Source organism: Schistocerca cancellata, chromosome 6 (assembly GCF_023864275.1).
Source record: "Schistocerca cancellata isolate TAMUIC-IGC-003103 chromosome 6, iqSchCanc2.1, whole genome shotgun sequence".
Classification (NCBI taxonomy): domain Eukaryota; kingdom Metazoa; phylum Arthropoda; class Insecta; order Orthoptera; family Acrididae; genus Schistocerca; species Schistocerca cancellata.
The window spans coordinates 42984982-43012189 of record NC_064631.1 but is presented as its reverse complement, the minus strand read 5'-3'; the positions used below and the strand labels follow the sequence as shown (position 1 = coordinate 43012189).

The 27208-nt window shown below is 40.1% G+C and overlaps 1 protein-coding gene across 1 annotated transcript in view; it reads right to left on the bottom strand.

Annotated features, from left to right (window-relative positions):
• Positions 1-686: 686 nt before the first annotated feature.
• Positions 687-27208, bottom strand: part of LOC126191206 (uncharacterized) — a 307035-nt gene continuing 280513 nt past the window's right edge. The window contains exons 16-18 of the mRNA XM_049932000.1: positions 18122-18198; positions 4880-5005; positions 687-1313 (exon numbers count right to left, since the gene is read on the bottom strand). Coding sequence (XP_049787957.1) covers positions 4894-5005; positions 18122-18198 — 189 coding nt within the window. The 3' untranslated portion in view covers positions 687-1313; positions 4880-4893. The remainder of the gene's footprint in view (positions 1314-4879; positions 5006-18121; positions 18199-27208) is intronic.

Genomic DNA, 27208 nt, shown 5'->3' with positions numbered 1-27208 from the left:
CACACTGAGGACTGACAAAAGTGGACCTGGGGGACAGCTCCTCAACCACCCCAAGCACAAGGGACTACACACCAGTTTTGGCAGCAGACCATGCCACATCCACCTCATCCTCTCCCACAGTGGCTGGAACAATTCTCTCTCTGTGGGGTGATTTAAGGACAGAGGGTTCTTGTAATTCTGCTGGACATATTAGTCAATCAATCAATTATGCAAACATGCCAGCATGTGGATAAACAACAGTGGCATATTTAAGGACTGCCACAGATCTTGGCTTCTCCTGTCTCAGCTTGCTGATGTGAACTACATGCTCACTGGTGGACTTTACTGGCTATTTTCTAGACATTTATTTGGAGTCTATTTTGCCTGACTGTTGATGTCTGGCTTGGATATGGATACATCTATTATCTTGATGCGGTGTATTCTTTGTTCTCATTTTGACCCTATGTTGTGCCTACCATGATGCACCAATGGTGCCTTGTGCACTGAGAGAATGGTTTGTACTAGAGTGCTTCCCAGCCTGGCAAAGTTACAGCATTATGCAACACTAGCATTTGAGTTACTTCATAAACATCCAGAGTACTTTACCTGCCAAGAGGTGCCACTTCTAGAAAGCTTTGTTTCTGTTCAGTTCGAGAGGAGTTAGAATCTATTATTTTGTGTGATTTATTTATATTTATTTGTTGTTCACTAAAATATGTGTTGTCAAAGAAGCAGACATGCAACAGATACAATCAACAATTAGTAATTGTATGTTATTTTAAATGATTGCAGCTCAAAACTACTTATACTCAGTAAGATATTCTAAAGGCATCTCAAACGTAAGTGAAACAAATTTGTACATTATAGAGTTCCAATAGTAATGTTTTCATAATAAGTTTGATATTAAAAAATAAATAAATAAAGATGGTATTGATACAGTAATGAAAGATTTAGTACGTCTTCCTTCTTCATGTTTACTCAGTGTCTGAAAGTTTACACATCAGCTGAATCATGAAACTTCAGAATAAGAAATTAAACATCTTGGTATCAATAAAACTCCTCTTACTAATGAATCAGTGGTTTTTATATTTACACTGTACAGAAATACTGGTTCATGGTAATATTTCTTGATACCATATGATATTTAATTTAGAGTTAATATCACACAAACACATTTCACTTCTTTCATATTAATGACCTCAGAAGTCTTTGAAGCAGTTAAACCACAGAGAAGTGCTTATACATCAGTTTTTCACTCCTGGAGTAAAGAATGTGCATTAACACTTTCCTCTATGGTTTCACATTCACAACCTCATCCTCAGAACATCTGGAACCTGTAAACAAAAGAGAGATATGAACATGAAGGGAAAGGGAAAACATTCTCACTTTATTTTATTTTTTTAAAAGTCACTATAGAGTATTCTGGTGCAGTTATGTAATGAACAATTAATAAATGTTTGCAAATACTTTGGAAAGTATTATGTACTGTGTTTCAGATTAAGTGTTTAACTTACATTATTTTATTTTGATATGTTTTGTGACACAACTACATGAACATTTCACAATGTATTACTGCTGTGTGAAATTCTAATATGATTGTGTCACAAAACATATATACATATCTGGTGTTGAATCATGGATGAACATCAGCAGAATTTTGCAGATAACAAATAATTTCCCATAAATCTCTGCACTTGCATCTCTATTCTATGTACACAAAAGTACTGACAATATTTTAAATCTTAGAATCCTGATTGTAAATGAACAGTTTCACTGTGTTGCCTCTTTGAGATGCAGCTTTTTACCAGTCAAATATAAATATTTGTTCTTTCTAATCCAAAGGTAAATCTTACTTAGATCTAAATTCATTCATTCATTTCCTTTTTACCACGAATGAGAACCATGAGGAATACGGTATGTGCCAAACTATACATAGCTAAGAGAAACAGCTGTTAGCAATTGTGTTAATAATTAAATTTTGTTAAACTGATATTTACTATTAGTGTTTAACCAGACTATATTTAACAAAGGAAAGCTGCTGCTCTGTAACTCTGTAAAAATCTTCTGCTTCCACAGTTATTTTAAAGAGGTGCTGTTTATCTCTTACATATCTACATGCACAAATTGAAAGTTACCATAAAACAGTAGTTATCTACATATCATAGAAATAGAGGCCTGGTTTCAATTAGTGTACATCTTGTATGATAGCTGACTGGAAATAAATCATTAATTGTAGATAACCAGATGATTTGTGAAATACCTAGCTAATAAAGTAAGTTATAAATTTCTTTTCAATTATGCCAGGAGGTAGCTTGTTGAAAAACCTATACCATAGTAAAGATCCCTACTCTGATCCAGGTAAAAGTCTACATGAAAATTTTGCTGTTCTGTATTATGATTATTTAAATAATAGCTTATCTCAAAACAATTTTTGTTATATGTTTTGTGAAGTGGGTGTCAGGATTCCAAAAACATTTGAAGTGCCTCTGTAATAATCTAACAGCTTGCTTTTGATGCTCTGACTCAAAAGGAATTTTCATAAGACAACTAGGTCTAATAGTATGCAAAATAAAGCTAATTATTTGTGATTTTCTAAGCATCTAAAAGGAATCAGCAACTAACAAATTAATTAAGATAGTGATGTCAGTACCTACTTCTCTAAAAGATATTTCCACCTATGTTAATATACTTTTTACTTCACTAATCTTTGCTGGTCTAAACAGAAATATTCTATGGAAATATCACTGTCCAATAGTATTCTGCACATGGTTATTACGGACAGATGACAGATGGAAATATCGTATTGTTCTCATCTTTCATGCGTCAGTTGTCATCACTTTCTATTTGCACATACAGCAATTGAATTTCAGGTAAGGCAGGCCATTGTCGAAAGTGTCTACATTTGATCGCTCAGGTTTTCTCGGCACAGTTTAGTAATGGTGTGCTTCTCAATGTTATGCCAAGTTGTTTCCATTTTATACCAATATTTCAACAACCAACTCAGCCATCGTCTGCAGGTGCTGCGAGTTTTGCTGTTATGTGCACTTGCTGTCTGAACTCCAACCAGACTGTGAACTAATGCTAGTCTTGGGCCACTATTTACAGCTGAGTTCAACTCCCACTGTGCCCTTTGATGCTTTTGTTTTTCAGAGATTACACTGATACTATATGAAATAGAAATTCTCTCAGTGTTTTCCAACTCTGGTAGATGTGATGACTAGTGAGATCTCAATAAATTGAGTGTCAAACACTAAACCTTGTTTAAACTGAAATTACTGAAACATGTCAACCAGTGTATTTCACTCCCTTCAGCTATGATAGAAGTATTCTCTTTATTGTTAAAAACAATCTAGATCTTCAAAATCCAGGTGTGTATCACATTCCACGCAAATGTGGAATGTCTTTTATGAGGCAGACTACCAGAGCAGTTGAAGAGAGGAGCAAGGAACATCAGCGACACACTCAACCCTAAACAACCAAGCAAATCAGCTGTTGCCAAGCATTACCGTTAATATAATCATGATATAAAATACTATGAGACCAGTATTGTGGTGCAAACACCAAGTTTCTGGGACGGTATAATTAAGGAATCTATAGAAATAAAGATGTCAGAAAACCTAATAAATAGGACGAATGTTTCAATTTATACATGGCTTGGGGTCTGGTACATAGTTCACAGTCTAGCAGAGCCCAGGCAATGAGTACACATAATGACAAAACTCCCAGCACCTGAACAAGATGGATGGTTTACTTGTTGAAATATTGTGCATTAGATAGAAACAGCAATTCGACAAACAACCAGAAGCACACCATTAATGTGTCTACATTCTCAGACTCTGAGCTGTTATTACTTCCCTCCAGCAAGTGTACATAAAATTAGCTTTACCTTACTTTTCCCTGCCTGCTCTGATTTCCTTAACTACAATCAAATATACACTTTAAAAACGTATCTACCAGCCTATATTTCAGCAGCTGATAAGTAGGGGCTCTTCTTTTTTCCATTTTATTTTAACATACACAGGCACATTTTAATGGTCATTTAAAACACTCGCAAAAAATGGATGCCAGTTTTTAAAATGTAAAAATTTGTTGATGTGTAGACTATAAGTATAAATGAATAAATGATATGAAACAACAAGAAGCTCTTTTGTTCCACTTTTGACAGTTATCTGATTTCATAGATGTCAGTTATACATCCATCTTTATACATATTTTTATTTTTAGATTTCCTGTTGTCTGTCATCTCATCACCCTGTAAATCTCTGAAAGATTTTATAAAAGTTTTTTGTACAATAGGAATTTATAAGTGTACTTAGAAATAAAAGTGAAATCGCCACATCAGACATTTCATTGTTGGCAGTCATTACCATAAGAAATACACCTTATACTGAACTTACAGATTCAGTGGTTATCATCTCACTTACAATGCTTTACTAGAGGAATTAAAGAGCTCTATGGACTCAATTGGAATACTTCTGTGTTTTATTTTACAGATATATTGATTTAAAAAGTGTGTAAAACAATATATCAGACAATGGAAACTCCAGGTAGGAAAAGTGTAGAAAAAGATATATTGCTACTTACCATAAAGAAGACACACACACACTCACACACACACACACACACACACACACACACACACACACACCTCATGCACATACAACCACTAACTCCAACATATCGGCCAGAAAGCCCACATGTTAGTGTCTTTTAATTGTACCTGTCTACAGATTTATGTATCTTTTTTATGGTAAGTGGCAAGCTATCTATTCCTACATTATAAAACACTATAGGTACAACAAAATTAAGGATTTGCATTTACTCAGAATATAATTATATTGCATGCATAGTGTCAATTCAGTATAACATGCACTTCTGTATAGAAATGGGTGATACTTACTTATGAATGTTCCATTAATTTACTACAGGTGGGTCTGGAATTCTTGGGAAGACATCACAATGTAATTTTTTTGAGCAACTGAAAGCCTCTGAAAATTCATCTGAATTTGAAACCATGTTTTCAACCCTGTTGAATAAAAAATAGCTCTTAATACAGAGTTTTATTTTATTTACATTTATTACGTGTGATTTTAGGCTTTCCTGGAATATGGTATTTTAAAATGTTCTCAGGTATTCAGCAGGGTGACATAGTCTGAACAGTCCAATATTTCAACAAGCTGACTTGCCATCTTGGGCCCCCTGAGGACCGATTTGTCTTCTGTTGCGTGCCACATTATAACCCCAGCCCTCCTCTCCCACAGTCTCCATATCCACATCCCATGTCCTGTGATGGCAGCACAGAGGCTCTTTTCCTGGTAGTGCTCCCCCTCCCCTCCTCCCCCCACACCCACCCTCACCCCGCCCCAACACCTCCAACTTGCCTGTTGAGCCACCCACAGGTACCACAGCCTGAGCTTGACAGTGGGAGAGATAGGGTATATAAGACATTGCCCACAGTGGAACATAGGAGTAAATCAGTCATCAAAAGGCAATAAGTCAGCTTGCTGAAATATCACTGTATTTGGATGATGCTACCCCAATCAACACCCAATAACATTTCAAAATCAAGTAATTATATTTCACGAAGCAGTTTGGAACATATGTAACAAATAATACAATGCAGAATTATAAGATTTAAAAATTATGAATGGAAGATAAATACATGCATGCATGGTAACCGTTCCCTTGGACACGTCTGAAACAAAAGACACCGTGCAGAATCCACAGCTGTGATACAAGTACATTGAAGGTGGAAGGGGCAAAAACGGCCTCCCCTTCCCATGAATCGTGGACATTGCTGAAGTGGGGTAGCCTGTGTTCCCCAATAACACAGATAGCCATACCATAAGTGCAACCACAATGGAAGAGTATCTGTGGAGAGGCCAGGCTAACCTGTGGTTCCTGAAGAGGAACAGCAGCCTTTACATAGTTGAAGGGGAAACTGTCTGGATTATTGACCAATGTGGCATTGTAACATTAGCCAAGATGGCCTTGTGGTGTGGTACTATAAATTGCTGAAACCAAAGCGAAAGTACAGCCATTATTTTTCTCATGGGCATGCAGCTCCTCTGTATGGCTAAATGATGATAACAACCCCTTGGGTAAAGTATTCTAGAAGTAAAATACTCCTCCATTTCGTGCTCCGGGCAGGGACTATTCAGGAGTGCATCTTCATCCAGGAGGAGGGGAGAGGGGGATAGGTGGATAGATAGATAGATAGATAGATATAGATAGAACTGGTGTTCTACAGGTCAGGTCATGGAATGTTAGACCCCTTAATTGGGTAGGTAGGCTAGAGATTTTAAGAAAGAAAATGGATATGTTGAATTTAAAAATAGTGGGAAACAACGAAGTGAAGTGGCCAGAAGAACAGTTCTTCTGATCAGCTGAGTACAGGATTACTAATACAAAATCAAATAGGGTAATGTAGGAGTAGGTCTAACAGTGACTAAGAAAATAGGGATGGAGATAAGCTACTGAGAATAGCATAGTGAATACTTATTATAGTGAAGACAGACATGGAGGCAACACCTATCACAGTAGTTGAAGTTTATACAACTACTAAGTCTACAGATGATGAAAAGATTGAAAGATTGTGGAATGAAAAAGAAAACTTATTCAGATAATTATTGGATCCAAAAATCTGATTGTAAAGGGAGTACTAGAATTTCATAGTACAAAAAGGAAGACAGGTAAAAACAACAGAAAATGGAGTGGGAGAGAGGTGATAAAAGAGGAAGCTACCCAGTAGAATTCTGGTAACAATTGATTTAAGAATCATGTAAGAACATTGTATGTGTGGAAGAAACATGGACACAACAGGTTTCAAATTGATTATGTAACAGTATCGTACAAATTCTGAAACAAGGTTTTAAGCTATGAGATATTTCCAGGGTATGATGTGGACTATGACCACAATTTCTTTGTTATGATCTGTAAGTCAAAACTTAAGAAATTGCAAAAAGTTAGGAATTTCAAGAGACAGGATAGGGATAACTTGAAAGGACAAGAAGGAGCACTAAGCAATGTTTAACTGAAACAGGGGAAGGGAATACAGTAGATGACAAATGGGGAGCTTTGAGAGATGATACAGTGATGGCAGCAGAGGATAAACTAGGTAAAAAGACAAGGCCTAGTAGAAATCCTTGGGTAACAAAGGGGTTACCAAATTTAACTGAGGAAAGGAGAAAGTATAAAAAAGTAGGAAATAAACCAGATGAAAGGGAATATAGACACCAAAAAATGAGATTGGCAGAAGAGCAAAATGGCTATGCAAGAATGGCTACAACACATATCCATGGCTGTTTCTTTGTTTTGTTTTTGGGTGCAAAAGTAACTGGCGTCATACATGCCCAAGTCAATACTACAGAACACAAAGACAGAAGATTTAAAAAATGACTACACATCAATCCCAGTTGATGTAAAAGAAGACATCTAAAAACAGAGATATAGAGAAAGGGCTATAAAATACACCATAGAGAAACAGTGATCCAGAACTAAAAATTAAATAGCCTTTGCCATATTGCTATGACAGATAAAAAATAAACGTGGTCGAAAGCCCATGCATTGTTCACTAAAACAGCTGATAACTCAGACAGCAAACCCAAGTGAGAACATAAACAGTTAAAAAAATGGGAATTCCATCAGGAAATGGTGGACAGTTAAAACTTGGGCACAACATTCACAAAATGGTGAGGGAGCGCCACTTAACAAATGGAAATGGCTAAAAAGGCAGTGCCCTATATGCAACCTAGTTAAAATGACCTCCTCCCTGTGGGAGGGACAAGAGGAGGTCTTCCAAGCTGCTGGGAGAGGCTTAATAATTTGGAGCTTATTCCCATGAAAGGAGGACCACTGGCAATGCTTCAGTGACACCACCTCATGATTGACAGCAACACAGAGATCATCGGAGAGAATATAGGAACCAGTGGGCTGAGGTACTGCAGCCTTGGCAGCAGTGTGAGCAGCCTTGTTTCCTGGCAAACCGACATGACCAGGAACACACAAACATCACAGTGGCTCCATCAAGAGTTAGCAAGTGACAGTTTCCCTGGACCCATTGCACTTAATGTTTGTACAGTGGGCAGTGTACAGTGCACAGAGATTTGAAGGGTGCTGAGAGAGTCTGAGCAAAGGACACAATTGAAAAGCCTGTGGCACTGGATGTTCTTCATGGTTGGATGCTGAGCAGTGTGCCAGAAGCCAATGCCAAAAAATGTTGGTGTCAATGATGAAGGCACACCCAATGCCATGGTCAGTCTGAGAGCCATCAGTGTACACCATAGTACTATCACGAAGTTCCGTGCGAAGGTCATGGAACTGAAGGTGATAGAGCAAAGCTGGAGTAATGTCCGTAGGAAGCAAATGAAGGCCAAGGTGAACACAGGTTGCCACACAAAGCCAAGGTGGTAAAAGGTTCCCAAACATCACGAAAGTTGCAGGTAGTGTGAAGTTAAGCTGCTGGATCAAGTGCTGAAAGTGGACTCAAGGAGGTAACAGAGAAGAGGGATGCACCCCACACTGGCAATTAGAGGAGCCATTGAAGGGATGGCCATGCATGGCAGACAAATGGCATGCATACCTGCTGAGGGGAAAGTCACGGGGGTAGGACAGTGGTAGTTCAGCAGCTTTGGCATACAGACACTCAACCAGGCTAGTGTGAAAGGCGACATTGGCCAAATGGAGGCCACGATGGTGGATAGTGTTGAGATGGTGTAAGAGAGATGGACATGCAGACAGATAAACAAAGCACCCATAGTCTAGTTTGAAATGGACATGGGACTGGTACAAATGGAGGAGGGTGGTTTGATCTGTACCCCAGGAAGTACCATTGAGGACACATAGGACACTGAAGACTGCATACAGCACGCTGCTAGGTAAGATGCATGGGAGGACCAAGAGAGTTTCCTGTCAAGCATGAGCCCCAGGAATTTCACAGTTTCAATAAATGGAAGAGAAACAGGCCCAAGATATAAAGATGGTGGGAGAAATCAATTGCACTGCCAGAAATTCATACAAACGGTTTTGCCAGAGGAAAAATGAAAGCCATTGTCAATGCTCCATGAGTAAAGATGATTGCCACATTGCTAAAGATGCCACTCAATGAGACAGGTCTGTGGAGAACTGCAATAGATGGCAAAATCGTTAATGAAAAGGGAGCTGGAGATGCCTGATGGAAGACAGGACATAATAGGGTTAATGGCGATAGCAAAGAGGATGACGTTCAGGACTGAACCCTGAGGCACACCATTTTCCTGGATAAATATGTCTGACAAAGCAGGCCCCAAAAGCATCTTGAAAACTCAGTGTTTTCAAAATTTCTGAAGGAAATGGGTCAGGTGGCCTTGGAAGCCGCATGTGTAGAGACTACAGAGGATACCAGTTCTCAGGCAGGCGTCATAGGCCTTCTCCAAATTGAAAAACACAGTCACAGTCTGGGATTTCCACAGAAAAACATTCATGACATGGGTGGACAAAGTGACAAGGTGGTCCACTGCAGAATGGTACGCTAAAAAGCCACACTATGCAGTGGTTAGTAATTTGCAAGACTCAAGCCACCATACCAGCTGGGTATAAATCATATGTTCCATCAGCTTGCAAACAAAGCTTGTGAGAGATATGGGGTGGTAGCTAGAAGGAAAGTGTTTGTCCTTACTGGGCTAAGGTATGGGTGTGACAGTAGCTTCATGCCAGCATCCAGGAAACGTGCCCTCTGCCCAGATGTGGTTGTCTGTATTAAGCAGAAAGTGCTTGCCTGCAAGAGAAAGATGCTGAAAAATTTGAATTTGGACAGTGTCTGGCCCTGGGATGGAGGACCAAGATGAACTGAGAGAAAGATCTAGCTCCCTCATAGTAAAGGCGGAATTGTAGCATTCACGATTCTGAGAAGAGAAGGGTATCACCTGAGCGTGCTCCGCTCATTTCCAATGGAGGAAGGTAGGGTGATAGTGGCAAGAGCTCAAAATTTCCGCAAAATGGCGGCCCAAGGTGTTGGAGATAGCAGTAGGGCCCACAATGACATCACCTGCTAGTGTCAGTCCAGAAATTGGGGAATCGGTCTTGGTCCTGGAGAACTACTTGAGGTTGGCCCACATAACAGAGGAAGGGGTGGAACTATTAACAGAACTAGTGAATGAAATCCAGCTATCCCAAAGAATGCACTGACAGTGTGCATGCATCTGTTTATAATTAATGCAGTCTTCCATCATAGGATGATGGTTAAAAATGCAAAGAGCATGCTTCCACACACGAATTGCGTTGCAGCATGCCTCAGTCCACCAAGGGGCTGGGACACAGTGTGGTAAAGATGAAGTGCGAGGAATGGAACATTCTGCAGTGGTAAGGATAATGTTTGTAAGATATTCTCTCTGATAATCACAACTGGGGAAATCTTGCTCTTTGAAGGTCAGCAGGGAGGAGTAAAGCCACCAACCAGCCTTAGTAACCTGCCATTTGGGTGTGCATGCAGGTGGGGTATGAGTCAGCAAATCGATAGCACATGGGAAATGGTTGCTCAAGTAGGTGTCAGAAAGAATGGACCACTGGAGATGATGGGCAAGCTGGGCAGTGCAGAAGGATAGGCCCAAATGGGAATAAGTGTGTGAGGAGTCAGAAAGGAATGTGGGTGCTCCTATGTTAAGGCAGACGAGGTTAAGTTGATTAAGATCAGCTAAGAGGGCACCTCTCTGACAGGTTCTGGAAGAACACCGAAGGGTATGATGTGCATCAAAGTTACCAAGTAGCAGAAATGAGTGAGGTAGTACCCAATAAGTTGGAGGAAGCCTGCCCTGGTGACATCGAATGAGAGAGGGATATACATGGTACAAAGGGAAAAGGTCAGGTGAGGAAGGAAAAGGTGAACTGCAACATCTTGAAGATGGGTAGTCAGGGAGATGGGTTGACTATGAACATCGGATGATGCTGTATGAGCAGCATGACTCCCCTGTGAGACGGAATGCTGACCTAAGGGCAAGGTCAAAATGAATTGGTAAGTAATGTGGAAGCCCAAAGTGGTCTTGAGGGCAAAATTTTGTTTCCTGAATGCAGAGTACAAGGAGATGCTGAGATCCTACAAGCAGATGTAAGTCCTCTTTGTGGGATTGAAGGCCATTAATATTCCATTGGAGGAGAGTGATGATGAGGAAAATATGAAGGGGTGTCACCTTTGCAGCTGTCGAGTCCCAGCCTGTGAAAACTCGCTGCTACAGGGCACAGAGGCAGGAGGATCCTGCTCCATGAGGTCCACAGACGCATTGGGTTTCTTGTGCTCTTGGTTTGTGGAGTTCTACACAGAAAAATGGTTGGTGGTGCACACTAGCAATATGAAGGCTGGCCGGATGAAGGCATCACATGGTGACACCGTCGAAGAGGATCTTCGAGTCACCAAAGGAGAAGACCATTTGCCTTTGTTGAGTTTCTTTGAGCCTTTCTGGTTAGCAGAGGAAGACTCAGGTGTTGGTGAGCTGGAGGGATGTAGCACAGCTGGAAAAGGGGATGCCAATGCTACCTTGACACTGGGCAATTTCACAACCTCAACACTGTATTTGAGGTCGCATGTCCGTGTAGCCATGTCCTCCATGGAGCAAGATGTAGCAAGAACAGGATTATAAGTGCCAGATGGTAGAACTCAGGGTTTGCGAGTAGCCAATAACTTGTGAGAAACTGGGTAAGTCACCTTTTCCTTTACCCAGAACTCCTGGACAGCCCGCTCATCAAGATACGTGGAACAATCTCGAAAGAAGGCAGCATGGCCGCCATTGCAGTTGATACAGTGGGCAGAAGGAGGCAAACAATCACCCTCGTGTACATCCATACCACAGGTTACACATTTGCCTGGCTGTTGACAAAACATTCTAGAGTGGTTGAAATGATGACACTGGTAGCAGTGCATCAGATTTGGAATGTACGGTCGGACTGTGATAATTTCATAGCCTGCTTTGATCTTGGACAGAAGCACCACTCTATTAAAGGTGAGGAAAAGGGTTCCTGTGGGCACTAAGGAGGAATTTACCTTTTTCATCATTCAATGGATGGCAATGACACACTGATGAGAGAGGTATGATTGAGTTTTGGCCTTGGTTGGACTGTTGAGCAGCTTAGTGTAAATAACACCATGAGAAGAATTCAAAGTTATATGGGCCTCGACATGAACAGGATAGCCATGGAGAAGTGAGGCAGCTTGTTGTGTTTGAAAATCAGAAGTACTCTCCAAAAGCAGTGCCATTCCGTATACAAGAGTAGGATTCACAGAGCTGGCAATTGCATCAGTACCTTTCTGAATAATTAACGGATTTACTGTTGTGAAGGACTGACAGTCTTCAGTATGTGAAACCACGAGGAACAGTGGTGCAGCTGGAAGGGTATTTGAATCATGAGCCTCATTCCTTTTATGTTTTGTAGATGTTGATTGTCAAGATGATTGGGTCACTGTGAGAAAATCCCCCCATGATTGCCAATGTCTCCGATGGTGCCCTCCTTCCAAGTGGAGTGCCCCCTGCACAAGGGGGTGCACCCACCTTAGGTGATTGTTCACACCTCAGGTCATATCTCCTGAACACCTGACAGATGGACCAATTGGCGATTTGGGAAGGTAGCATCTCAGGCAATTACCCTTTCCTGTGCCAGGCCTGTACCACAGGGTACATGAGAACCCTGCCTGTCGACCCGGGGCTGGGAATTACGTGTTACCCAGTCACCTGTTGCATGTCAGACACATGAACCAGCCTTCAGGAGTGCTCAGGGAGGAAGAAGAAAAAGAGGAACTTCAAACACCAAAATGGTGGAAGGATATCAGCAGGGAAACAAAGAAAGGAAAAGGAAACAAAAAATAGTGGTGTGACTGTTCTTATGTCAGCGATGGATAATGCAGAGTGTTCCCAATAACACCACAGGCATGTTCCCAAAGGGAGTAGAAGAAGAACAGCAAGAGGATAGACATATAGACATACAGCACGGAAGGGAAAAGATGCTGCAGAGGCTAGGGCCCCATGGTAGCCAAAGAGTGGCGAGCCCTCTGGGGGGGTGGGGGTTCTATGGATGTACAAGTAGGGCATGTATAACTAGGAGAAGGATAGATACTGCCTATAAGAAGATAATAAAGGCCCTTGGAGAAAAGAGAAGCAAATGTATGACTACCAAGAGCTCACATGCAAGCCAGTACTAAGCTAAGAAAGGAAAGCTGAAATGTGGAAGAAATATATAGAGGGGCTCCACAAGATAAATGAAGTTTACAAGAATTTTATAGAAAGGGACAAGAAAGTAGATGAAGATATGAAGAATTTAATCAAGAACTGAAAGATCCAAGTCAGAACAAAGCTCCTAGTGTAGAAACAGCCATGACAAAACTATTTCAACTGTTGTACAAGATATGTGAGACAGGTGAAATACCCTCAGACATCAAGAAGGTAATCATTCTAATTTCAAATAAATCAGGTGCTGCCATGTGTGAGTATTAGTGATCTATCAGTTTTAATAAGTCACAGCTGCAAAATACTAACATGAATTCTTTACATACGAATGGAAAAACTGGTAGAAGCCAACCTCAGCGAAGATCAGTTTGGATCCCGCAGAAATGTTGGAACACATGAGGCAATACTGACCCTACGACTGATCTTAGAAAATAGATTAAGGGAAGGCAAACCTACATTTCTAGCATTTGTAGACTTGAAGAAAGCTTTTGACAATGTTGAATGGAATACTCTCTTTCAAATTCTAAAGGTGGCAGTGGTAAAATACAGAAAGCGAAAGGATATTTACAATTTGTACAGAAACCAGATGGCAGTTATAGGAGTCGAGGGGCATGAAAGGGAAGCAGCGGTTGGGAAGGGAGTGAGACAGGGTTGTAGCCCATCCCCGATGTTATTCAATCTGTATATTGAGCAAGCAGTAAAGGAAACAGAAGAAAAATTTGGAGTAGGTATTAAAGTCCATGGAGAAGAAATAAAAACGTTGAGGTTCGCCAATGACATTGTAATTCTGTCAGAGACAGCAAAGGACTTGGAAGAGCAGTTGAACGAAATGAACAGTGTCTTGAAAGGAGGATATAAGATGAACATTAACAAAAGCAAAATGAGGATAATGGAATGTAGTCGAATTAAGTCGGGTGATGCTGAGGGAATTAGATTAGGAAATGAAACACTTAAAGTAGTACAGGAGTTTTGGTATTTGGGGAGCAAAATAACTGATGATGGTTGAAGTAGAGAGGATATAAAATGTAGACTGGCAATGGCAGGGAAAGCGTTTCTGAAGAAGAGAAATTTGTTAACATCGAGTATAGATTTAAGCGTCAGGAAGTCGTTTCTGAAAGTATTTGTATGGAGTGTAGCCATGTATGGAAGTGAAACATGGACGATAAATAGTTTAGACAAGAAGAGAATAGAAGCTTTCAAAATGTGGTGCTACAGAAGAATGCTGAAGATTAGTTGGGTAGAACACATAACTAACGAGGAGATAATGAATAGAATTGGGGAGAAGAGGACCTTGTGGCACAACTTAACAAGAAGAAGGGACCGGTTGGTAGGACATGTTCTGAGGCATCAAGGGATCACAAATTTAGCATTGGAGGGCAGTGTGGAGGATAAAAATCATAGAGAGAGACCAAGAGATGAATACACTAAGCAGATTCAGAAGGATGTAGGTTGCAGTAAGTACTGGGAGATGAAGAAGCTTGCACAGGATAGAGTAGCATGGGGAGGTACATCAAACCAGTCTCAGGACTGAAGACAACAACAACAACATCAGTTTAGTAAGTCATGGATGCACAAATAGTTATTTAAAGAAGAAAATGGAAAAAAACTGGGAGAATCTGACCTCTGGGAAGATCATTTTGGGTTCCAGTTAAATGTAGGAACACATGGTGCAATACTGACTCTACAACTTATCTTATAGGAGAGGTTATATACGGCTCACACAGAAATCAGACTACAGTTGTAAGAATCAAAGGACATGAAAGGAAAGCAGTAGTTGAGAAGGGAGTGAGACATGGTTGTAGTTCATCTCTGAAGTTATTCAATCTGTACATTGAGGAAGCATTACAGGAAACCAAAGAAAATTTTTGGGATGGAGCTTAAATTCACCAAGAAAAATAAAAACTTTGAGGTGTGTCAATGACATTGCAATTCTGTCAAAGACAGTGAAGAACTTAGAACAGCAGTTGAAAGGATGTATATTGTCATGTAAAGAGGTTACAGGATGAATATCAATAAAAATAAAACAATGATAACTGAATGTAATTGAATTAAATTGGGTGATACTATGGGAATTAGATTATGAAATGAAATACTAAACATAGTAGATGAGTTTTGCTGTTTGGACAGCAAAAGAACTAAATAACTCCAGATGGCCAAACTACAGAGGATATAAAATGCAAACTGACTTCAGCAAGAAAAGGAGTTCTGAAAAAGAGAGATTTGTTAACATCTAATATAAATTTCAGTTCTAGGATTTTTTAAGGTATTTGTCTGGAGTGTAACCTCATACAGAATTGAAACATGGAAGATAAGCAGACTAGAGAAGAAGAGAACAGAAGCTTTTGAAATCTGCTGTTATAGAAGAATGTCAAAAATTAGATGGCTTGATCACATAACTAATAGGAGCTAATGAACCAAATTGGGGAGAAAAGAAACTTATGGCACAGATAGACTGAAAGCAGGGATCAGCTGACAGGACACATTCTGCAGCATCAATTAACTGTCAATTTGGTACTGAAGAAAAGTATGGTGGGTAAAAATTGCAGGCAGAGACCAAACATGAATGCAGTCAGCAGGTTCAAATGGATACAAATAGCAGTAGTTATTCAGAGATGAAGAGGATTGTACAGAGTAGAGTAGTGTTGGGAGTTGTATCAAACCAGTCTTCAAACTAAATACCACAACAACAACATGACAAAGAACCAGAATTTTCTTTGGTGTATGAGTAAACATAAAATATTTTATATCTACATCTACACCAGGCTAACTGCTGTGGATTGCATGGGAGAGGGTATATTCCATTGTACTACTTATTAGGATTCTTTCTCGTTCCATTCATGTGTGAGACACATGAAGAATGACTGCTTGATTGCCCCTTTCCACACCGAAGTTAGTCAAATCTTGTCTTCACAGTCCCTACAGAGGCTATTTGTAGGGAGCTTTAGTATATGCCTAGATTGTTCACTTGATACTGGTTCTTGAAATTTTTTAACTAAGCTTTCACAGGATAGTTGTATCTAACCATCAAGCATTTGTCAGTTACAATTTTTCAGATTTTCTGCGATGCTGCATCATGGTTGAAACAAACCTGTGATCATTCATGCAACCTATCTTTGTATGTCCATCATTATCCCCCATTAGTCTTTTTTTTTATATGATTCTGACAATGTTGGTCAATTTTCTCACATGAATGTTTTTGAGTACTTTCGCAGTATTTTACCAATGAACAGAAGTCTGCCATCTACTTTACTTATGACTGAGCTTGTGTGAGCATTCCATTAATATTTCTACAAATTGTTAAATCCAGGAATTTGCATGATTTGACTGATACTAATTGTGGTTCATTGATGTTGTAATTGTAAGATTTTTGAATTTTCTGAAAGGCATGATTTTACATTTCTGAACATTTAAAGCATATTGTTAATCTTTGCATCACTTTGAGATCATATCAAGATCTGGCTGAATATTTGTGTAGCTTTCTTTGAGATAGAACTTCATTATAAATAACTCTATCAAGTGCAAAAAGTCTGAGGTTACTACCATTGGCCAGGTCATTTATGTAGAACATGAACATCAAGGATCTGAACACACTTCCTTAGGGCATGCCTGTGGTTACTTCTCCATCTATTACTGAATCTCCATTCAAGATAATATCATGTGTTGTCCCTAACAAGAAATCCTCAATGCAACCACAAATTCCATCTGATATCCTACATGTGCTTACTTTTGTATCATGTGATACTGAGTCAAATGCTTCTTGGAAGTGAAGAAACATTGCATCTAGCTGACTGCCTTGATTCATTGCTTTCATGGTGTCATCCAAAATAGGTCCAGGTTGGGTTTTGCATGTTCAGTGTCCAACTCAGAATACATGTTGATTGTTATGGAGGAGATTAGAATATGTTCTAAGATTCTACAACTGGAGTATGTCAAAGGTGCTGGATGGTTGTTTTGTATATCACTTCTGCTACTCTTCTTGTAGATTGGTATGATCTATGCTTTGTTTCAACTACAGTAGACAGTTCTTTGCTAGAGCCGTGACATAATACAGTTAAAAGAGGTGTTAATTTGGTTGCAAATTATTCATAGAACCTCATGGAGATGCCACTGAGCCCCAATTTTTGTTCATTTTGGCATATTCTGCTGTTCCTCAATGCTGTTGACATTAATATCTCTATCATTCTTCTTTTCAGTGCTGTAAGAGCTATATTGGCACAGTACTCTTGAATTTCCCTTTGTAAAGGTACATGTGAAAACAGAGTTCATCAAATGTATTTTCACTTCCCTACCTTCATTTCAGTTCCTGTGTTCTCTTTGTGCATCTTGACACTAACTTTGTTGCCACTGAATCCCCTTTATTTGGTCAGTATTTCTTTGCATTTGTGACTGAATGTGCTATGGTAGTAATTAAGGCTTCGTCAAACATCTCTATATCTATTTCTTTACTTTACATCTATTGTTAGTAGTCACTGTTTCCTTAGAATTTTCTTTACAGACACTGTATACCATGGAGGGTGCCACCCATCATGAACTGTTTCACTAGGTACATATCTATCTAGTGCTTAATCAACAATTTTTCTAAGCGTCCACTTGCTTCTGCTAAGAGAACTACTTCAAGTTCCTCCTTGAGACATGACACTTGTTGCCACTAGATCTGATGTAACAGAGCAGGAGCAATGGAATCTGAGGACAGCTTCCAGAAAAGAGTGAAAGTAGATGCCCGCTCTGCACACTGAAAGGACATTAGGAAATAACCAAGGAACCATCTACAGAAATAAACATAATCTTGTCTCTTTCTCCCTTAAGTTTATTTTTTTTATAAATATAAATCAGAAAATTTAAATGGGCTATTCACCTGAAACTTTATTCCTTTACTTTAATATATATCACATTCAAAGAAAGTATTCAAGTGGTAATGTAATAAAGCTGCAAAATCAAATTTATAATATTTTTACCTGATTGCTGATGGCAGATGCACATCTTCAAAAATTTCTAAGAAGTGGTGATATATTTTTCTCTTTGAACACAGGTCCTAGAAAGACAAAAACAGAAAATTATTCAAACAAACTATACTCATTTTACAAAGGATAGATTACTACTCACCATATAGCAGAGATGCTGAGTTGCACAACAAAAAGTAGACTCTGGCCTCTTGTTTGACAGTCTTTTTGTTGTGTCTATCTGCGACTCAGCATCTCCACTATATGACAAGTAGCAGTCTATCCTCTTCATAATATTATCATTATTTCATCCTGGATTTTCCATTGTTTGATGATACTCATTTGACGGTAGTTACAGACTAAAATTTTACCCCTCCGTAGTTTATGGTCAGCATGTGTGACTGCCATATGAGTAACACAGGTCTGATTCACGGTTCTGCCAGGGATTATTCCTTGATGGGAGGAATGGAAGGGGTGCACTCACAATCAGCCTCATAATGTGAATTCAGGAGCTATTTAAGTGAGTTGTGATGGCACCACTTTTGCTAACTCAACAACAGCCAGAAGTGCAGTATAATGTCCCTCCATACCACACAACACATAACACTACTGGCTGCTGTATGAAAAAGTGGATGGTTGGGCCCAATTGGTCTGGCTGTGGCCAAAATGGTAGTGCATATCTTATCATCCTAAGATTACAATTTATCATGACTAAAAGTAACCTGAGCTTTCCACATAGCAGTGTGACATTACTATAGGTTAAGAATGTGACTGATATTATATTAAATGTCTTAAAATGAAAAAGGCACTTTTTTTAACTAGTAAACAATGAAATTTTAGTAGATATGGAGCTTTTTATCATCGCCTGAATAACAAGGTGATGTCGGAGTCAATTCCTCTTACCGACCTTCATAATTCGTTCACTTGGTTTGCGGGTGCAAATTGGTTCACGGTCCTTGATCTTAATCAGGTGCATTACCAAATTCCTCTAATGGAGGACTGTAAGCATATTACCACCTTTTGCACAGATTGGAATCTGTTTGAATTTAATAGGGTTCCCTTTGGTCTCGCTACCGCGGCAGCTGTATTGACGCGATTGTTGGACATTGTCTTAGGTGGTTTGAAGTTGGTTTGTGTGTATAACTATTTAGATGACTTGGTCATTTATATTAAGTCATTTGAAGAACATCTTGAGCATAGCTGGCAGGTATTCATTAGGCTGCAGAGTGCCGGTTTGACAGTCAAACCCAAAAAGGTCACCTTCGCTCGTCCGCAGGTCTTGTTTTTGGGACACCTGGTATCGGGCCAAAGTATACGTATTGACCAGGACCGTACAAAGGCCTTAAGAACACTACCACCCCCTAGAGATAAAAGGGAATTGCCAAATTTATTGGCATGGCTAATTATTTTAGGCGCTTTGTCCCCCACTTCACTCAATTGGCGGCACCCCTTAATGAACTTCGTCGGAAGGGAGTTAAGTTTGAATGGGGAACCGCACAGCAGGCGGCCTTCAACCAGATCAAAGAAGTGACTGCCAATCCTCCAATATTGGGCGTTCCTGATTTTAGTAAGATGTTTATTGTGCAAACTGACGCTTCTAACTCCAGGGTTTCTGCGGTTCTTCTCCAAGAAGGGGTTCAAATGGCTCTGAGCACTATTGGACTTAACTTCTGAGGTATCAGTCCCCTAGAACTTAGAACTACTTAAACCTAACTAACCTAAGGACATCACACACATCCATGCCTGAGGCAGGATTCGAACCTGCGACCGTAGCAGTCGCGCGGTTCCAGACTGTAGCGCCTAGAACCGCTCGGCCACTCCGGCCGGCTCCAAGAAGGGGACGGGCAGAGGAAGCCGCTAGCATATGCGTCATGCCGGTTAATGAATGCCAAACTCAAGTATTCAGTGTATGAGTGCGAGGCGTTGGCGGTCCTCTTTGCTTTAGAAAAGTATTGATTCTTTTTGGATCATTGACCCTTTGATCTTGAAACTGATAATCAGGCCCTGAGTTGGGTTTTGGCTTGCCCAGGTAAAACAGGGAGAATCGCAAGGTGGGCTGTGTGAATTTCCACCTTGCAATGTACTGTTAAACATATCAGGGGAACTGACAATGTCGTGGCCGACGTGCTAAGTCAGATGTTTGATAGTTCACCCAGCATTTATCACAATCAGGAGAGTGGGGAAGAGGATTTTAGTTGCTTGTGTTGGGAGAGATTCCCCAGCTTTTCGTCGATCTACGTACGCAACAGGAACAGGACCCTAACCTCGATGACATTAGGAGAAGGCTGAAAGCGGGCGAGGAGGTAGGCCCCTATGTTGTGAACAAAGGGGTTCCGTGTAAAAAAGGGGGAGACGGTCGGAAACTTAGAATTTGTTTTCCAGCAACCTTATTACGACCAGTGTTTCAGTATTTTCATAAATCTAGTTCTCAGGGGACATTTAGGCACCTATAAGACATTACAGAAAGTGAAGGAATTTCTCACTTGGCCTCATATGGAGTGAGATATAAGACAGATGGTAGCACATGTCAGGAATGCTGTGTTGCTAAACCTAGTAATGCATTGGGGCAAGGGTTACTCAGTTCAGAGCGTGAGGCTTACCCTATGGACAAATTTTACATTGATTATGTGGTCCGTTACCCTGGACTAAACAGGGTAATCAATATATTCTGGTAGTGATTGATACCTTTTCTACGTTTACTTGGCTTACACTGAGCGAAATGTAAATGCTGCCACTACCATTGCTCATTTACTCAACATCTTCAGTGTATTCGGACCACCTAAACAATTGGTTAGCGATAACGCTCCTGCTTTTCGTTCGGCTCAGTTTAGAATGTTTACCTTCAAGAACAGGATAAAGCATATTACCACAACTCCATATTATCCTCAGGAATCTTTTGTGGAAAAGGTGAACTGCAATTTGAAATCTGCTCTTATTATTTACCATCAGGATTCTCCTAGGAAGTGGGATTCAAATCTCCGGTGGATTAGTTTCACCTTTAACACTGCGTGTCATGAATCCATCAAGGCAACCCCTGCTTCTCTGATGTTTACTTTTCCTGTTAATTCTCCCCTTACTAATTTGTGGAAGATACAAGACCTAATTCTGTCGGTTATTACTCCCCAGCTCATTAAAGAAAACTGGGGTAGGGCCAGGTATAATATTCTCGCTGCTCATAACAGACAAGCCGTTCGTTATAACTGGGGTCGGCATCAATTTCAGGGCAAGCCTGGTGATCAAGTCTATATTCGTAATTACCTAGGGAGAGACGCACAAGTTGACAGGCTTTGAAAATTGACTCCTCATTTTATTGGGCCGTGTACCATTGAGAGACGATTGGGTCCAGTGAATCTCTTAGTTCAGGACAATTAAGCAGGAAAGCAGTATCAAGTTCATCTGAGTCAGGTTAAGTTGAGGTGAACATTACTTTTGTATGGTTTGGGAAGCTATGCCTCCAGTTTAAGAGGTGAGGTTGAGCCATGTCTCGACTTGTGCTACACCTTGTGTTTAGATTGCATTGGTTTTCATTTTCTTCCCCTGACATGTTTGTTTGATGTGTTGTCTGTCATTAAGTGGCTGCTTGGTTGTCGTTTCCCTCTGATACCAATATCTGCCCCCCCTTGAACCATGGACCTTGCCGTTGGTGGGGAGGCTTGCGTGCCTCAATGATACAGATAGCCGTACTGCAGGTGCAACCACAACGGAGGGGTATCTGTTGAGAGGCCAGACAAACGTGTGGTTCCTGAAGAGGGGCAGCAGCCTTTTCAGTAGTTGCAGGGGCAACAGTTTGGTTGATTGACTGATCTGGCCTTGTAACACTAACTAAAATGACCTTGCTGTTGTGGTACTGTGAACAGCTGAAAGCAAGGGGAAACTACAGCCGTAATTTTTCCTGAGGGCATGCAGCTTTACTGTATGGTTAAATGATGATGGTGTCTTCTTGGGTAAAATATTCTGGAGGTAAAATAGTCCCCCATTCGGATCTCCGGGCGGGGACTACTCAAGAGGACGTCGTTATCAGGAGAAAGAAAACTGGCATCCTACAGATCAGAGCATGGAATGTCAGATCCCTTAATCGGGCAGGTAGGTTAGAAAATTTAAAAAGAGAAATGGATAGGTTAAAGTTAGATATAGTGGGAATTAGTGAAGTTCGGTGGCAGGAGGAACAAGACTTATGGTCAGGTGAATACAGGGTTATAAATACAAAATCAAATAGGGGTAATGCAGGAGTAGGTTTAATAATGAATAAAAAAAAAATAGGAGTGTAGGTAAGCTACTACAAACAGCATAGTGAACGTATTATAGTGGCCAAGATAGACACGAAGCCCATGCCTAATACAGTAGCACAAGTTTATATGCCAACTATCTCTGCAGACGACGAAGAAATTGAAGAAATGTATGATGAGATAAAATAAATTATTCAGGTAGTGAAGGGAGATGAAAATTTAATAGTCACGGGTGACTGGAATTCATCAGTAGGAAAAGGGAGAGAAGGAAACATAGTAGGTGAATATGGATTGGGGCTACGAAATGAAAGAGGAAGCCGTCTGGTAGAATTTTGCACAGAGCATAACCTAATCGTAGCTAACACTTGGTTCAAGAATCATAAAAGAAGGTTGTATACATGGAAGAATCCTGGAGATACTGAAAGGTATCAGATAGATTATATAATGGTAAGACAGAGATTTAGGAACCAGGTTTTAAATTGTAGGACATTTCCAGGGGCAGATGTGGACTCTGACCACAATCTATTAAAACTGAAGAAATTGCAAAAAAGTGGGAATTTGATGAGATGGGACCTGGATAAGCTGACTAAACCAGAGGTTATACAGAGTTTCAGGGACAGCATAAGGGAACAATTGACAGGAATGGGGGAAAGAAATACAGTAGAAGACAAATGGGTAACTCTGAGGGATGAAGTAGTGAAGGTAGCAGAGGATCAAGTAGGTAAAAAGACAAGGGCTAGTAGAAATCCTTGGGTAACAGAAGAAATACTGAATTTAATTGATGAAAGGAGAAAATATAAAAATGCAGTAAATGAAGCAGGCAAAAAGGAATACAAACGTCTCAAAAATGAGATCAACAGGAAGTGCAAAATGGCTAAGCAGGCACGGCTAGAGGACAAATGTAAGGATGTAGAGGCTTATCTCACTAGGGGTAAGATAGATAACAGCCTACAGGAAAATTAAAGAGACCTTTGGAGAAAAGAGAGCCACTTGTATGAATATCAAGAGCTCAGATGGAAACCCAGTTCTAAGCAAAGAGGGGAAAGCAGAAAGGTGGAAGGAGTATATAGAGGGTCTATATAAGGGCGATGTACTTGAGGACAACATTATGGAAATGGAAGAGGATGTAGATGAAGACGAAATGGGAGATACGATACTGCGCGAAGAGTTTGACATAGCACTGAAAGACCTGAGTCGAAACAAGGCCCCGGGAGTAGACAACATTCCATTAGAACTACTGATGGCCTTAGGAGAGCCAGTCCTGACAAAACTCTACCATCTGGTGAGCAAGATGTACAAGACAGGCGAAATAACCCCAGAGTTCAAGTAGAATATTATAATTCCAATCCAAAATAAAGCAGGTGTCGACAGATGTGAAAATTACCGAACTATCAGTTTAATAAGTCACAGCTGCAAAATACTAACATGAATTCTTTACATACGAATGGAAAAACTGGTAGAAGCCAACCTCAGCGAAGATCAGTTTGGATCCCGCAGAAATGTTGGAACACGTGAGGCAATACTGACCTTACGACTTATCTTAGAAGAAAGATTAAGGAAAGGCAAACCTACATTTCTAGCATTTGTAGACTTAGAGAAAGCTTTTGACAATGTTGACTGGAATACTCTTTTTCAAATTCTGAAGGTGGCAGGGGTAAAATACAGGGAGCGAAAGGCTATTTACAATTTGTACAGAAACCAGATGGCAGTTATAAGAGTCGAGGGGCACGAAAGGGAAGCAGCGGTTGAGAAGGGTGTGAGACAGGGTTGTAGCCTCTCCCCGATGTTATTCAATCTGTATATTGAGCAAGCAGTAAAGGAAACAAAAGAAAAATTCAGAGTAGGTATTAAAATCCATGGAGAAGAAATAAGAACTTTGAGGTTCGCCAATGACATTGTAATTCTGTCAGAGACAGCAAAGGACTTGGAAGAGAAGTTGAACGGAATGGACAGTGTCTTGGAAGGAGGATATATGATGAACATCAACAAAAGCAAAACGAGGATAATGGAATGTAGTCGAATTAAGTCGGGTGATGCTGAGGGAATTAGATTAGGAAATGAGACGCTTAAAGTAGCAAGCAGTTTTGCTACTTGGGGAGCAAAATAACTGATGATGGTCAAAGTAGAGAGGATATAAAATGTAGACTGGCAATGGCAGGGAAAGCGTTTCTGAAGAAGAGAAATTTGTTTACATCGAGTATAGATTTAAGTGTCAGGTAGTAGTTTCTGAAAGTGTTTGTATGGAGTATAGCCATGTATGGAAGAGAAAGATGGACAATAAATAGTTTGGATAAGAAGAGAATAGAAGATTTCGAAATGTGGTGCTACAGAAGAATGCTGAAGATTAGGTGGGTAGATCACGTAACTAATGAGGAGGTATTGAATAGGATTGGAGGGAAGAGAAGTTTGTGGCACAACTTGAGTAGAAGAAGGGATCAGTTTGTAGGACATGTCCTGAGGCATCAAGGGATCACCAATTTAGCATTGGAGGGCAGCGTGGAGGGTAAAAATCATAGAGGGAGACCAAGAGATGAATACACTAAGCAGATTCAGAAGGATGTAGGTTGCAGTAGGTACTGAGAGATGAAGAAACTTGCACAGGATAGATTAGCATGGAGAGCTGCATCAAACCAGTCTCAGGACTGAAGACCACAACAACAACATCGATATCTGTGTTTTTGCTTCCGGGAAACTGCTATGGAGGAAGTAAGATCTTTGACCGGTTGTAACCTCAAGTAATGGCATGGAAGTAGGGGCATTGTGCACAGAGAGTGTGGTGGACACGGAAGGGCAGTGTGACTCTTCAGCAAGAAGCAGGCATGGTTGGTTGTACCGAGTCACCACGTGATGTGTGTCGGTTGTGTGTAATGAGCGGGTCGAGTTGACGGAAGAGCTCCCCGCGGGTTGGTTGTATACAGAGTTGCCCCATGAGTAGTTGCTGTTCATTTCGCCTTGGTGGGACGTTAACAAGCTTCTTTAAATCCTCTGTTTCAACACTGGAGTTTAAAAGGAGACACCTAACATGAAGGAGCGGCCACTACCAATCAACGTTGCAGAGAAGAAGTGAACTCCGGTGACAGAGCGTGTTGTCACATGACTGTGGCGTGTTGGGTACACTGGCAATGCATGCACAGTCGGATATGTGGATCCTTGCCTGTTCGAGCATAATTGCAAGTTAAGTTCATGGACGGTTTAATCATTAAGTGATAATTATGTGTAACCAGCGCCTCTTCTGCCTTGTGGACTCCGGCGACCAGGTTTCCTGTCTCTGGCACTGGTGTAATTGAAGACAGTGATCTTTCCTCCTCCTGTCATTACTGTCCGATGGGAGGTGTAGTTTTGGCAGTTTAATTGTTTCGCTATTCTGTCATGGGTTATGAGTAAATTCATGCTTCTTGTTGGTTGATAATGTGGTTGCTCATTCAAGACTGCATGGTGTAATGTTTCCTTGCGCGAGGTTAGGTCTAATTCTGTCAGTAAGTTAACCCATTGTATAACAAGTTTTCGCTGGCTAAAAGTTGGTGCAGTGACCAGCCTGAGAGTGGAAATTGTGTTTACGGGCGTATTTAAATGGGTCAATATTCTGTGTAGCCTGAGCTTCCCTGAGTGGGTGATTTGTGGCTGCCTTACACAGGTCCATCATATCTGTTATGTTCTAATGATATTCCAGGACACTTTTGTTTAAATTTTTTTAAAATTCCTCCAAGTTTGTAAATTCCTTTAATTGCTATTAATCGTGTGTTTGCTGAGACCTGTTTAATTTCTTTAACGGCAGTGTTGGTAGCTTCACTACCTCACCATACCTTATTAACAAAGTTGTGTATTTACTTTAGTAGCCTGTTTACTAATGTTCTTTAATTTTTTTTTAAATTGTTGTATTGCTATAAATTACTTTGATTGGCATTAGTGGCATGTTTTAAAATGGAGTTTATTGCCGTACTGGTAGCATCTGTGTTTTTTAAAAAAAAATTTGTACTCTTGTATTGCTATAAATTGCTTGATTGCTGTTAGCGGCATGTTTTAAAAGGTTGTTTATTGCCGTACTGCTAACTTCTGTATTAAAAAAAATTGTTTAAATGTTTTATTGCTATAAATTACTTGATTGCCATTAGCGGCATTTATAAAAGGCTGTTTATTGCCGTACTGTTAGTTTCTGTAAGATACTAATAAAACATTTGTTAAAATCTCAACTCAACAGTGAACTACTAGAAATTTGGCCCCATTTTCCAATTTGTGGTGTGGCTTGTAGTAACTGTAACCACTGTGTGTGTCACTGTTTTTTGTGAGGTATCAGTCTTTAACAGCTTGTGTCTCAGTATACTGAAGTCTAGTTTACCCCTAGTGTTGTGAAGGTGTATGTTCTCTTTCATGTCTGTCACTTACGTTACTCTTGGCATAAAACATTGTTGTATAGATGTATAGATCTATATATTTATAACATCAGAATCTTCAGCTTGATAAAGAGGGAATGGTAGTGTTCTTTTACTCATATTTTGATTACCTTTTCTTTTTCTTTTTTTTCTCTAATTGGACTGATATGATGGGAATGCCCCCATAAGTATACCACAGGAAGGGCAGACTGGAAAAGGGCAAGGCATGACATCTTCTGATACTCATTGGAGACTGTATCTGTCAGTTTCCACCTGAGATAGGACACCTGAGCTATTCTCTTGCACACATAGCTAATATCTTTCAGCTAGTTTAATTTGGAATTAATGTGAAAGCCTGAAAGTTTTGCTGGTTTACTACATTGATGAAACAAATCACAACACCAAAAAACTAATTAATGTTGAGTGAAGAAATTTTAGGAACACATTTGTCTCTGTAACATTTTTAAGTAATTAATGTTGCAAGATCATTGGTTAATGTAAGTATG